The sequence below is a fragment of the Caloenas nicobarica genome, chromosome 1 (genome assembly GCF_036013445.1).
Source record: "Caloenas nicobarica isolate bCalNic1 chromosome 1, bCalNic1.hap1, whole genome shotgun sequence".
NCBI lineage: Eukaryota > Metazoa > Chordata > Aves > Columbiformes > Columbidae > Caloenas > Caloenas nicobarica.
The window spans coordinates 87680917-87695008 of record NC_088245.1 but is presented as its reverse complement, the minus strand read 5'-3'; the positions used below and the strand labels follow the sequence as shown (position 1 = coordinate 87695008).

Sequence of the window (14092 nt, the reverse complement as noted above, 5' to 3'; positions counted from 1 at the left end):
CAGAATGGACTTCTTCTAGGAATCTGTGCTGACCAGACCCAGACATATTAGGTTTGTTTCAAGTCCTTGTTTCCCACTATGTTTCCTGTACCAAAAGCGTCAGGTGGGACCATTTCACCAACATCTCTGTTTATTCAAAACAACCTTTCATCCTTCAGCTTTGTGTCACCGTGTTCACCCACATACATTCTGCTGTGGTCCCTCAAGCAGTTTGCTAAGTCCCCCTGGGCTGTTTCGCACAGTCTTGCTGTGATTATTGAAGGGGCAACTCAGCAATGGTATGAAATTCCTGTGGTTATATTTCCGAGTCCTCAATAGGCCCATTCAAAAATACTGCAGTAGGAAGTGATGGCAAAGGTTCATTAGGACGGATAAAATTTTTGGCTGGCAACTGTTTTACTTTTGAGACAGCATGGTCTTGGATTGACTTATTCTCCACAATCTGATTCTTAAAAGTCCCTGTATCCGAGTCCCAGACTTGTCCCCGCCGCAGTTTCTTAAAGGTGTTACGGAAACCCTCAGTACTAAAGTAGTAGATCAATGGGTCCAGCGTGCAGTTCATGCTGGCCAACAGCATTGTTGTAATTAACACTTGGCGCACAGAGGTCTGTGTTTCTTGCTCAACCTTAATCACACGGGCCTTTATCAGCCCATAAACTGCCAGGGTAGTGTTATAGGGCACAAAGCAGATGATGAAGATGACCAGATTGACCAAAAGCAGACGGATGGTCTTCTGCTGTCGCAGGGTCTTTGTCTGGCTGTCCTTGCAGAGCTCCTGAAAGATCCGAATTGAGCAGTATGTCACACAGCCAAGAGGCAGGAGAAACCCCAAGATTTCAGCCAGAACAACTAGGGGGAAGAGGTTATTCTGCCACATGTTGTCACTAAAGCTTTCAAAGCACAGATAAATGGTCTGGTTCTGTACCTCACAGTGGTTTTGCTTGTGGACTATGGCTGTGGGGATGGAACCCATGAAGATCACAACCCAGACAATCAGGCAAAGGAGCTTGGCCATCTTGGGGCGCCGCAAATGCCGCCAGCGAAGCGGGTGGACAATGGCAACATAGCGATCCAGGTTGATGCACATGAGGAAGAGGCAGCTACCATACATGTTGATCTGGAAGACAGAGCCAGAGACCTGGCACAGAGTGCTACCAAAGGGCCAGTGGTGGTTGGAATAGTAGTAGAGTCGCAGTGGCAGAGGGAGTGTGAAGGTGAGGTCGCTCACGGCCAGGTTGAACATGTAGATCATCACCACAGACTTCAGGCGCAGGTAGCGGATGAATATCCATAGGGCCATCACATTCAGCATCAGACCTGTAATGAATATCAGGATGTAGCCAGGCAGGAGGAGGTGGTGGTTGAAGCTGTAATCCTTGCATGTCTGAGATACATTGGAAGCTGACATGCCCAGCAAGGATCAGAGGAAGGTCTTGCTGAGATGGCTGAGCCTGCTCGCGGGCTAAGGAGGCACAAAGAAAAGCACTGAGAGAAGTCATTCCCTTCTAAGAAGATAAGGGCTGGTCATTCTCCTCATCTGCAGCTGAGAGGTAGATGGGCACATCTCTCTCTTGACTGGTGCTGCTTTGGATTGCTGGTCAGAGGACATCCAGCATGAGTAGCAATGTGGTCGGCTAGAGTCAGCTTCTGCCTCTAGTTCAGCAGTTGTTTCCAGTGTTTATGGGGATGCTGATACGATGAAGCGTCGTTGCCAGTTGTTGAATGTCAGTACAATTCCTGGTCGGAGTGGAAGGCCAAGACAGGAGAGTTTAAATTAGAGGAGAAAATCTCTTAAAAAGTCAAAATCTCACCATGATGGCTTCTGCTGTAAGAGCTCACAAAGAAACCAAAAAACTAAGGAAAATGGACAGTAGAAAAGTAAGTAATTACATGGCAGAAGAAGGCAGAGCACAGAGAAAGTAACTGTTGTACAGAATAATTTATTGCTCAGCCCCAGAAAATGCATGTTGCTTGGGTCACCGCTGAGAGCACATATATACAAGAAAAGGGCAGCATAAGAGTACACAGGGAGAGTAGTCAAGACAGCTCCAGAAAAAGAGAGGAAGAAAGTAAGCAAGAAGGAAAAAAAGTAAGCAGAAAAAAAAAGCAATAAAAGGGAGAGAGAGAGAGAAAGAGGAAGAAGAAAGAAGGAAGGGAGGAAGGAAGGAAGCAAGGAAGGAAGGAAGGGAAGAAAGGAAGAAAGAAAGAAGGAAAGCAAGAAGGAAAGCAGGAAAGCAAGCAAGCAAGAAAGAAAGAAAGAAAAGAAAGAAGGAAAGAAAGAAAGAAAAGAAAGACAGAAGGAGAGAAGGAAGGAAAGAAAGAGGGAGAGAAGGAAGGAGGGAAGGAGGGAAGGAAGGAAGAAAGGAAGAAAGGAAGAAAGGAAGAAAAGGAGGAAGGAAGGAAGGAAGGAAGGAAGGAAGGAAGAAAGAAAGAAAGAAAGAAAGAAAGAAAGAAAGAAAGGAAGAGAGAAAGAGAGAAAGAGAGAAAGAAAGAGAGAGAGAAAGAGAGAAAGAGAGAAAGAAAGAAAGAGAGGAGAGAAGGAGAGGAGGAGAGAAGAGAGAAAGAGAGAAAGAGAGAAAGAGAGAAAGAGAGAAAGAGGGAAAGAGAGAAAGAAAGAGAGAAGGAAAGAAAGAGAGAAGGAGAGAAGAGAGAAGGAGAGAAGGAGAGAAGAGAGAAAGAGAGAAAGAGAGAAAGAGAGAAAGAGAGAAAGAAAGAGAGAGAGGAAGAGAGAAAGAGAGAGAGAAAGAGAGAAAGAAAGAGAGAAAGAAAGAGAGAAAGAGAAAGAGAGAAAGAGAGAAAGAAAGAGAGAAATAGAGAAAGAGAGAAAGAGAGAAAGAAAGAGAGAAAGAGAGAAAGAGAGAGAGAAAGAGAGAAAGAGAGAAAGGGAGAAAGAGAGAAAGGAAGAAAGAGAGAAAGGAAGGAAGGAAGAAAGGAAGGAAGGAAGAAAGGAAGGAAGGAAGAAAGGAAGGAAGGAAGAAAGGAAGGAAGAAAGGAAGGAAGGAAGGAAGTAGGAAAGAAAGAAGGAAAGAAGGAAAGAAAGAAGGAAAGAAGGAAAGAAGGAAAGAAGGAAAGAAAGAAGGAAAGAAAGAAGGAAAGAAGGAAAGAAGGAAAGAAAGAAAGAAAGAAAGAAAGAAAGAAAGAAAGAAAGAAAGAAAGAAAGAAAGAAAGAAAGAAAGAAAGAAAGAAAGAAAGAAGAAAGTGTTTTGAGGGAAAAGTGCTGACTGGAAGGAACTTAAAAAAACCTGCATAGTGTTCTCTTATATCAGAGAAACAAGACTTTGTACATCCATTGCAGATAAAAAGAATTATACTATAGTTAGACTTGACTCCACTCTAGCTCCTTTTCCCCTGCAATGACTGCAGACCGAACAGACTGGTGAGCGTCTTTGTCTGGACTGAGGCTGAGTGAGACTGAGAGTCTGTGAGAGAACACGACCTGCTCTAACATGTGTGCCCAGACCAACAAAGTGTCAGGTGAAGGTTACTTGTCTCCACAGACAAGGTAATTTTATCAAGAGGTATTCAATAACCACCTCTAGAGAATATAATATGTAAGCATGGTCCATACTACTTGAGATCACTGGTCTATCTACAGCTAGTATTCTATATCAAATTGTGGATGGTGAAGAGATAATGGCATAAGAACAGTGCAACCATGTAGTTATGCTCCCTCAAGTTCTCTTTCTGCTGCCAGAATATTGTAGCCCAGGGATTTCCTGAGCCAGAGGTGATCTATTTGTAGATATTTGTAGACTATCAGTAGTCCTCTGGCAACTTTTCTTTCATTACTTTTTTCCAGTTACTTTTGGGTCCGTGTAAAATTTACCATCTACAACATCCAGTGCCAGGAGTGCCAATGAGTTCCACAGCTTAATCACATCTCAGGTGAAGAACTGCTTCCTTGTACTCATTCTTGAAGTATTACCTGCTAGATTCAGTTCCTAGTTTTAGTGCTGGAAGACACAGTGGGAAAAAAAAATCCCTATTCTCCTTCACCTTAGCACTGTCAATTTTATAAATGTCTACCATATTCCCTCCCAATAACCTTTTTTATTTTTTGAGGCTAAAGGGTCATTGTCTTCACAGTTGTTCCTTGCAGAGGATCCTTTCTGTCCTTGTTGCCCTTCTCAGAACCTTTCCAGTTCTGCTACAGCCTTTGTGAGCCCCATGGTGGGGTGCTCAAAACATACACAATGTTGATGATGTGGATGCACTGAGCTGAGTAGGCGTAGATCTCATTTGCAAGGGGTAATGGTCAGTTCAGATTGTTTTTTCTCATCACTTAACTAGATGAAATTTCAGTTGTTATTTTAAGGCCAGTCACTCACACTTCTCTTAATCTCTGCAGTTCTTTGCAGCCAACCCTCATCTTCTCTAACTTGAGTAATTTTATGTCTCCAACAGATTTGTTTTTTCATTATTCATCCCTCATGAATAAGTCAAACAGGTCAGGCCTCAGCACTGGTGTCTTAGAACTCTATTGGGAAAACTGAACATCTACCCTCATGCTCTGTCCTATCTTTTAGGCACTTTTTATCCAGGTAAGAAGGTTTTCTCTAAATTTCCTTAAGAACCATTGGTGAAAGCACTTTTGAAATCCACATGGGTCACTGTTCATGTGCTTGTTGACTCCTTCAAAGAAGGACTGTGAGGCACAGCATCCCTTTATAAAAGCCATGATGACTCTTCTCCAGTAATTAGATGTGACTTCATGCCAACTGATTTTTTCCTTTATTATAGCTTCTACTAATTTGCTCAGCACAGACATCAAGCTCCCTGGTCTGAAATTCCCAAGGAGTGCTTTTTCAAATTGTGTCTGCTAGTGAGCCTTTAAAAGCAGTTTTAAGCAAATGTTTCTACACTACATTTAGTCAGGTATTTCACCCTTCAGTTGTTTTTGGACCTCTGGGGTAGAAGCCATGTGGTGTCAGACACTGCATCTTGCTGCTCTACAACATTCCTACCACCATTTTGATCAGAGACAGTCCTTTGATGAATTTCCCTGCAAAGAGAGTTTCTGCTGTGAAAATCTTCCAGGCTTTCCTGCGATCGACACCAGTGCAAGAAATCTGTTTAGTTCTTTGCTGGCCATCATCTATTCTTTTTTTTTCTGAGTGGTCTTTCCTTACATACTAACCCTTCTAGATACCTTCTAGATAGCCTTCTAGATACCAAACGAGAGTTCTAAGCTGACAGCAAAGATCACTGAGAGTGGAAAATAGATTGGGGCTTTTTGAGGGGATTTTGGTTTTTTTTTTGGTGGGTGGATGGAAACACAGAACCAAGAATTCACTAGCGGTGGTGTTATTGAAGCTAAGCTGATAGTCTCAAATCTGACATGAGGGATACTGTAATCAAGATCTCAGAGACCTGAAATGAGATGCATACATGCACGGTCTTTGGGAAGATGAAGCTGTGGGGATGGAACATTTCTCCACACAGCTCTCGAGGTACTGTTTTGACTGTCCCTCACTGAAGAGGAAAGCTATGGGTAAAGCAGGCTGCTAGCAGGGAGACAGAAGAGTTTAAATTGGTTGGATTATCCTTGTTGGTTAACGTCTGAGAGCCACGGGCCATGTTCTTTGTGCCTGCCTCTAAAACAACCTCAAGTACTTGTTGCTCTACACCAGGCGTGTCAAACTCATTTTCACTGGGGGCCACGTCAGGCTCGCGGTTGCCTTCAAAGGGCCAAATGTAATTTTAGGACGGTACAAATGTAACTGCTCCCTTTGAAGGCAACTGCGAGGCTAACGTGCCCCCCGGTGAAAATGAGTTTGACACCCCTGCTGTACATGAAAGCTGCTGAGAGGTGTCAAGTCGTCAGCTGTGTAAGCAGACAATGGTACCACAGCTGAATCATCCTCCTCTTCATGAGGAGATGCTGTCTTGAGATTCTGAAGGAACTTTCTGTTGGTGACTGACCTTATGTGGCCAGGGAGGTGGAGGAAGCATCTTTTTATTTCTCAGTAGAAGATCGACATGAGCCCTGAAAGCCATCTGCTGAGACCATTGCCTTTTCCCCAGCAGGAACAGACAAGAGCAATTCAAACTACAGGTGTTACCTAGGCATATACTTCTTTCTGTTTTCAGGTGGAAAATGAATTTGTAACTAGTATTCTTGCCCTGGGAGGGGCACAGAAGAAATTACGTACACACGACATATGTGCACGTATGCATGTGTACACACACACTCACACACACACACACTACGAGCAACCATTGCAGGGCAGAAGGAGCTGCAGAAACCAGAAGGAAGGGGAAGCACCAGTGAGGGAGGAAGAGGTGCTGGTATAGGTGTGAGATGAGGGCAACACTGCCTGCTGTTGCTGTGGGAGAGAAGAACATGATGCTGGAGGATGGGCAGACAACCCCCAAAAGCCTGTTGAGAACAATGCACCACCACGCCACACTCCCTCCTGTGACCACCCCGCTCAGACGACAGCCATGTGCCTCCCGCAAGGGCTCAGGAGCTGCCCGGGGCCCCGGCTGGCATGGGGTGCTGGACTGAGACGAGCTAGAGGCTGGGCCCAAGGTGCCATCTTACTGCCTGGTCCTAGGCATCTCACAGAATCACAGAATGGTTGGGGTTGGAAGGGTCCTCTGGAGATCATCTCGTCCAACCCACCTGCTAAAGCAGGTTCACCCAGAGCAGATCACACAGACATGTGTCCAGGTGGGTCTTGAATGTCTCCAGAGAAGGAGACTCCACAACCTCTCTGGGCAGCCTGTTCCAGTGCTCTGTCATCCTCAAAGTAAAGAAGTTTCTTCTCATGTTTAGATGGAACCTCCTGTGCTTCCGTCTGTGCCTGTTGCCCCTCATCCTATCGTTGGGCACCACTGAAAGGAATCTGGCCCCATCCTCTCCTCCTGACCGATCCATCCGTCTCCTCTCCTGACTCTGCCTCCACCAATAGCCGCTGCAAAAATGATGGAAGAGCACAGCGTGGTGGGACACGGGGTTACGCACGGGGTTGAGAAATGAGGTGGAAAAAGACATCTAGCAAAATCTTGCCGAGCATGCTGTGGGGTCAGTGTTTCTGAGAATGACTTGTCATTTAAACCCTGGAAGACTTTGGGGCTTGCCCTGGGGATGCAGACAGAGAATGTGACATTGGGGTGCAGAGCAGTGCAGCTGAAAACACAAACTGCACAAGCTCGTGTAGTAAATCTGAAACCTAGAGGAAATAACAGAGTGCACGAAACCTCAAAAAAACCCGCCCAACTTTGTTTTAGAAATTGAAAGTATATTTTTTCATAAACGTGGATACTTTTTAGCTGCTATAGGTGATATTTAAGCCCCACTTTTCACCTTTTTTCTAACTAAGAAATTAGATTATTATGGTGATTAGAACTGTGAAGACATTAAAGACTTAGGATGGCTTGTTTTTAATGAGAGGTACACAGCATCAAAGCTGAGACCCCTGTATTTAACCCACAAGGTCTGATCACACTGCTACTGCCTAGACCTTAGAAGTTTAACCTCCGTCTTCCCGTGGAAGACGACTTCCATTGTGGGCACCTTGGCAAGTAAGCTCTACTGTCTGCCCGTGCATTTATAGCATCACAGGATCCCAAAGAAAGCCTTCATCTGAATAAATACTGAGATTTGTACCTCTCGGTTCACCCAGCAACTGAAGTGGCATTGAGGGTTCCCCTGTGCCCTGCGATCAGGTCTGGCAGCACATGGGCAGCAGGTCACAGAGACCAGTGCCCAGTGTGCCCAGACCATCCAGCTTTCCAAATGTTTCCATCTCACCTCTCTGCTGGTGGAGACCCAAGGGCGCAGGCAGGTTTGCTGGCTGGCGATCGCTGTCACTGCAGAGGTCTCGATCCAGACACCCAAACTGCAAGCAGCTTGAATCAAAACAGAGCCAGACAAGGTCTTTGGCTGCTTGCTCATCTGAATCACAGCCGTCCCCTACTGCGCCATGGCTGGTTCTATGTCTGTCGTGCTGCAGTTCATCTGCTTTGCTTTCTCACTTCCTGATGCACCTCTGTCTGGCCACAAAGCATGAACTTTGCTATCCAAAGCTGATAAGCTAAAACACATCCTATGAAAGCAAACGTAATCATGAAAGAAGCAACACCCAGGTGCCCTTGCAACTGAGGAGACCTGCCCTGGGTCGTAGTGCCAAATACTCGCTCATCTTTGCTCCCATGCTAACTTTGACACCCCCAGGGCTGACAGGGGAAAATTAAAACATCCCCCTCCCCAAAATATTGCAAAACAGGAGGTTGAAGTGAAACACAGGAAGTGAAAGCAAAGTTGATTTAATCTCTGGCCAGTGCAAAGGCTCAGATCCTGTTGCTCCCATGGGCTTGGGCACTTTGGGGCCAAGTCTCTGCCCAGGGCGGGGACCAAGCTGCGCGCCACTGGTGTGTGGCTCCGATTCAAAAAGAACCAGCCTCTGAAGAGATGCCCACAGCAGGCAAAGGCATGTTTGCCCCAGACATCGGTCCCTGTCAATAAAGTCTTGCAGGAGGCACAGCACTAGGAAAGTGCAAGGTCTGATTTAGCAGGACATCTGCGACCTGGCACCGCCAAGTGCAGCTGGGAAGGGATCTGGCCCTCTGCAGACCCCATCTGGCACTCTGGTCCTCCGAGTCCTGTTTCTGCTTGGCCAGTTCCAGCACACCTGGAAGAAGACACATGTCATGGGGACACTCCTAATCTTACTGTTGTCCTTGCCCAGGAGCAGCTGTCCCGAGAAGGAGCCTGTGGGCTCCCTCTTTCTCTGCAGCCCTTGCAGGCTCCTCTGCCTGCTGGCTGCTGCTGCTTGTGTTTGACTTTCTCACTCCCTGCCTCCCTTGTTCTGCCGTAACTGTCTCCTCATTTAGGGAGTGACATGCCAGGGGATATATGTTCCTGCTGCTCATAAATCCTTGGAGGGTACAATAGCACCCGAATCACTGATCTCACCCTGCTTCTTTTTAGTGCCTCTTTTTTTTAACCAGACCCCCTTTCTCACTTCCTAGTTGCTGGGATCTTTGTTCTCGCACGTTTTTGTGTCTCTTCAGTTCCCATCAAGGCTCTGGGACTGACAAAGGCTTGCATATATACCAGGGGGGTGTCCTTGTCCCTTTGCAAAAGGATTCTCTGACACCCTCTGTGTGAACTGTCCCCTCCCCTGCAACCCCCACACCCCACACACATGTGCACACACCTGGCTGAGCTGTCCTGGCTTTACCATGTGTGTCAGAAGAGGAGGACACAGTGGCACTTAGCCTCGCCTGTGAGCCCACACTGCCCCACAGCATCCCTCACCCAGCCAGGTTCACTGACCTTACTGGGTCTCGGTGCATCAGCCTGCAAACTTGGTCTCCCTCCACCCAGGTGGGCTCACACTTTTGCCCCTCGCTGTCTCCTGGAGGCTCAGCTAGTGGGGAAGAGCAGTGCAACCCCGGCACTTCCTCACCACTGTCTGAGTCGGCAGCAGGTAGGACCAGATTACTGGGGTGTGTGTCAGAGGCTACACCCTGATGCTGCAGATCCCAACATGCCTGTTGCCCCAGGGTTCTGACTCCAGAAAGCAGGAGCGAGGACCCAACTGAATGAGGGATGTGGAAAGCTGGGAGGGCAAGGAGAGAGGTGGAAAGCGTGCCACCGCAGAGGGGCTGGTCAGGTTCAGAAGGATGACTGATAATCCCCAGTGCTCTTCAGACGTCTTTGTGCAGGGAAAAGTGGAAGGGCACAGCAAAGGGGTTAACCCACATGCAGGGCCATGCTGGAAAGACCATAAGCGGGGCCAGAGCAGCCATGTTTCACTTTCTGAATGATTCAGACAGGAAAAGCAGAAACCTCCAAGCTGCACGAGGAGTTTCACCTTCCAGGGGGACGGGGACAGCCGGCACTTCCCAGGCCTGCTGGAGGAAGCAGGCTTTTCTTCCAGGATGTTTCAGCTGCCTGGTAACGCATCTCACATTTTCCTGGACTCTCTGGGGCTCTTAGGAAATGGCTACCCACTGAGAAGAGGGGCAGGCAACCCTTTATGCCTTCCTAGGAGAAGGGCAAGGACTGTTCCTCTTGCCATGGGGAAGAAAATGAGGAGGGTGAAGGAAGAGCTGCCAGGGAAAGAGTTAAGAGACTCAGGGAACAGCTGGGCTGTGTCTGTTTGCTGTAACTATGTGGGTTGCAGGGTAGAAAAGAGGAATCTCCATCCAGGAGGAGGCAGATGAGAGAGGGTCCTCAAGAATGGCAGCTGGGGATGAAGGAGGCAGCGGGTCTTCCCCTCTCTGCTCCCATGAGCTGTCACTGCAGGGAAACTCTCCAGCTTCCTAAAGGGCTTGGTGACAAAGTGATGACAAGCTGGTGGATCTAGCGACAGCTGCTTGGTGCTGCCACGTTTTTCTTGTGTGGAAGGCTCTGTTTGCTGCTGACCGGGTCTTGGGCTACTTCCTGCTGATGAAGCGACTTGATTGTGGAGGAAGACAACCAGATCATCTGCTGACAGGACAGCAGTGACCAGAGGTCTGACACTGATGCCATGTGAGCTCCCTCTGATGGATGCCCGCTCCAGAGCACTAGTTCAGAGCTCTCCCACAATGCTGTTTGAGCTGTAGGTAGGGAACAGCACTGGTGTGCATGCCCTTGCAGGGAACAACCAACCTGCAGGGTTTCTGCTGGCTGCTGGGTCTCCGATGCTGCCAGGCACACCAGGGCAGCCCATGGTCATTGCCCAGGGCAGGGGCTACCCGTGCTTTGCCGGAGCTGCTGTGAGAGCGACTGTCGAGCACAGGCAGTGGGACGTCGCAAGAAGGGATTCAGGCGGCTGCTGCACTGTGGCTGAAGGTGGAGTTTTGCCAGGGACAGGATGGAGATGGTGTGGCTGTACTTGATGCTGGTCCCTGTGCAGCATGTTCTTGCTGTGACCTGGCTGTAAGTATGCTTTGCACTTGTATTATCTGGATTGGAAAGTCATCTGGGGAGGGGCTGTCTCCCAGGAAAACAGATTTGAGAGAAAAGGGTGGAAGAAAGAACCTGGGCAACCCAAAGGCAGCACATTAGGAGGGACGTCTCTAGGAGCATGAAGGGAGAGGGACAACGAAGCTGAAGAAGTGCAGACCAGGGTGGGGGGCAGGAATGTCCAATTTGACACAGACAAGAGGCAGCACATCCCCTTCCCTGCCCTGTTTCTGCTCTAACATAAAGCTATAAAGAGAGAGTCCTGCGCAGACCTGGCCTTGGCTCTAGCCTCTCTTGCCACTGAATCTCTCCCCTGCCCAACAGGTACCTGGCCAAGGAGCCTTCTCTGCGGATGGTCCTCTGGGACCCCAGTGGCTGTGAGGGTCTGATGGGGCTGGTGGAAGAGCAGATCCGCGTTTGCCAGCGGCAGGTGGAAGCCATGGATGCAGTGAAGCGAGGTGCGGAGCTGGCTGTTGAGGAGTGCCAGCATCAGTTTCACGCTCGTCGGTGGAACTGCTCCACTCTGCAGGGGCTGCAGGTCTTCGGCAAGGTTGCCATCCAAGGTCAGCAAGGAGGAGATGGTGCAGGCAGAGTTGGCATGCGGTCCCTTCAGTGTGCCCATGGGGTATCCTTGATGCATTAGCCTTTCCTGGGCTAGTGTTCAAGTGCCACACTGGAACCAGACCAAGAGTGGCCATTGCCTTCCTCCACAGGCTAACAAAGCTGTCAACGCAGAGCAAACTGAACCAAATGCACGTGCTGTTACAAATATTAATATTCTGGCTAAACTTCTTCCTCATTTGACCAGGCTTGGCTTTTTGGTCCCATCTGGATGATTCTGGGTACCAGCTCTGTAGACTGTTGGATCTTCTCCTCTACCCTACCACCAACCCAGTCCTTTGGAGTAGCAGCTCAAATAAAATATTTTTCTCTGAAGCTGCAGTCCCTTTTTATTGCAGGCCAGGGAAAAGGGATCTGTCTATATCCCCAAAACAGCGTGGAACAGATTTTGCATGTGTTTGCACAGAAGGAGCTATGAGCAGGGTCTCTCTGGCTCCCAGTGACAAGATGGCAGGATCCTCCCTGACAAAGCACACTGCATGGGAATCTCAGCCTGCACCACGGCTTCCCTTTCACTTCCCATTGGGGGCTGCTGACTTCTCTCCCTCAATGGGACACCCAGTTCAGGAATTGAGGGTGCCCAACATGAGGGCACTGAACCAGAAGAACCCCACAGAGCTGTCCCCCTTGCTGGCTCCAGGCCTTGGGAACTGCAGCATCCTGACAGTGATTTCTCCCAAGCAGTCCCCATCTGAATACACCCTTCCTGCATGCAGTCACAGCCTCTTTCCCCCCCGCCATGTCCTATCGGTGCCTTCCCCCTCCACAGACTGGTGCCACTTCTCGCCCCACTGCAGGCACGCGAGAGTCTGCTTTCATCCACGCCATCTCTGCCGCCGGCATTGCCTTTGCTGTGACTCGTGCCTGCAGCCGTGGGGAGCTGGAGAAGTGTGGCTGTGACCGCAAGATTCGAGGAGTCAGCCCAGAAGGTGCAGGAGGAGGCTGGTGGCAGGGAGGGGGTGGCAGAGGAGAAGATCCATGGGGGAGACACTCATCAGGGGGTGACGGCACCTCAGCCCTTTGGGAGTTCCTCACAGGGCTTGTCCCTCTTCATCTCATGGTTGCTTTCCCTCTGCAGGTTTCCAATGGTCAGGCTGCTCTGATAACCTCTCTTATGGGATTGCCTTTTCTCAAGCCTTCGTAGACAACCCTGAGAGGAACCGTGGTGTGTCCTCCAGCCGAGCACTCATGAACCTGCACAACAATGAGGCTGGGAGGAAGGTAAGGGCAGCAAAAAGGGCTGGGAAACAAGCCTGACTTCAGGGGCTTCTCCCTGGCTAGATGGAGCTTGATTTGGCCCTTTACGCCAAGAAGCAGTTTGAGGCAGCCACAGGTTCCTAGAGCAGGTCTGTGTTCTGCTGCCTTTCCTCAGCCCAGCACTGTGCCGCTCACACCAAGCTGGCTCCTCACCTGTACAGAGGGGGGTCCCAGCCTCCCCTTATCTGCCTCTGTGCAGAGTCACTTTCAACACAGAGTCTATTTGTGATCTACCTCCCTTGGAATTTTCTGCAAAGGAAATGAGTCTCACTGCCCCTCCAGTCCCTCCCGAGTGAACACACCATCCTCTGTAGGGGCTGCTGTCAGATCTGGTCCCTTGAGCATCCTCTGGCTCTGGGCAGATCTGTTCCCCTTCCCCACAGTCAGTCCCCTTCCCTGTGGGTCAGAGCAGGTCTCTGTCTCTTCCCCTGCCTCAGGGATTTCTCTTACAGATGCAAGCCAGCCTGTTTCCAACAGAGCGGATCACCTTCTGTGTCATATTGGCTTGGCTTAAAAAGACTTTTAATGCGCCTTCCCTTCCTTCCCTTCCCTTGGGCTCATGCAGCCACACGGGAGGTCTGTGGGGCAGCAGTGCCTGCTGGGGTGCCTGCAGGCATGGGAGGTGCAGAGCAAGGTGTCCCAGGTCTGACTGGCAGCCGCCTCCTGCTCCCCAGGCTCTCCTGGCCCACATGAAGGTGGAGTGCAAGTGCCACGGCATGTCTGGTTCCTGCGAGGTACGCACGTGCTGGAAGGTCATGCCTCCTTTCCGCAAAGTGGGCAACATCCTCAAGGAAAAATTTGAGGGGGCAACAGAGGTTCACCCCAAATGGGTCGGTTCCCGCAAGCTCCTGGTGCCCAAGAGCTCTCGCTTCAAGCCCTACACAGCTCATGACCTGGTCTACCTGTTGGCCAGCCCAGACTTCTGTGACCGGGACCCTCAGCGTGGTGTCTTTGGTACCTCTGGCCGCCAGTGCAACCGCACATCCCTGGCCATGGATGGCTGTGAGCTCCTGTGCTGTGGCAGGGGTTTCCAGACGGCCCAGGCGGAGGTGGTGGAGCGATGCAGCTGCAAGTTTCGCTGGTGCTGCTCCGTCAAGTGCAAGCAGTGCCGGCACCTGGTAGAGGTGCACAGCTGCCGCTGAGGGGGAGCGCACCTGGGCGGTGGGAGGCTGAGGGGGGGCTGCAAGGAGAGGAAAAGCCCAGGGAGAGACATAAGGAAACAGGGGAGTGTGGGGGAGACCCACAGCCTGAGAGGGAGCAGAGGAGACGTGAGGTTTTGCTGCCCTGACAGAGAGCAGTCCCTGGTGCTGG

The 14092-nt window shown here is 49.8% G+C and overlaps 2 protein-coding genes across 2 annotated transcripts; one reads left to right on the top strand and one right to left on the bottom strand.

Moving 5' to 3' along the window:
• Nucleotides 1-268: 268 nt before the first annotated feature.
• LPAR5 (lysophosphatidic acid receptor 5) lies at nt 269-1408 on the bottom strand. Its single transcript, XM_065658523.1, has one exon. The coding sequence runs from the start codon at nt 1406-1408 to the stop codon at nt 296-298; it is 1113 nt and encodes a 370-aa protein (XP_065514595.1). The 3' UTR covers nt 269-295.
• Nucleotides 1409-10811: 9403 nt separating this feature from the next.
• Nucleotides 10812-13923, top strand: LOC135984996 (protein Wnt-4-like). Its single transcript, XM_065628318.1, has 5 exons — nt 10812-10876; nt 11228-11466; nt 12322-12453; nt 12603-12745; nt 13456-13923. Exons 1-5 carry the CDS (start codon nt 10812-10814, stop codon nt 13921-13923), a joined length of 1047 nt encoding a protein of 348 aa, XP_065484390.1.
• The last annotated feature ends 169 nt before the right edge of the window (nt 13924-14092 follow it).

What these genes read in the sequence shown, in the direction of transcription:
- LPAR5 (XM_065658523.1), bottom strand. Translation starts at nt 1,408, where the DNA reads ATGTCAGCTTCCAATGTATCTCAGACATGCAAGGATTACAGCTTCAAC.
- LOC135984996 (XM_065628318.1), top strand. Translation starts at nt 10,812, where the DNA reads ATGGAGATGGTGTGGCTGTACTTGATGCTGGTCCCTGTGCAGCATGTT. An exon ending in CGGCAAGGTTGCCATCCAAG is followed by an intron (nt 11,467 to 12,321) that starts GTCAGCAAGGAG and finishes GCCCCACTGCAG; the next exon opens with GCACGCGAGAGTCTGCTTTC. An exon ending in TCGAGGAGTCAGCCCAGAAG is followed by an intron (nt 12,454 to 12,602) that starts GTGCAGGAGGAG and finishes TTCCCTCTGCAG; the next exon opens with GTTTCCAATGGTCAGGCTGC.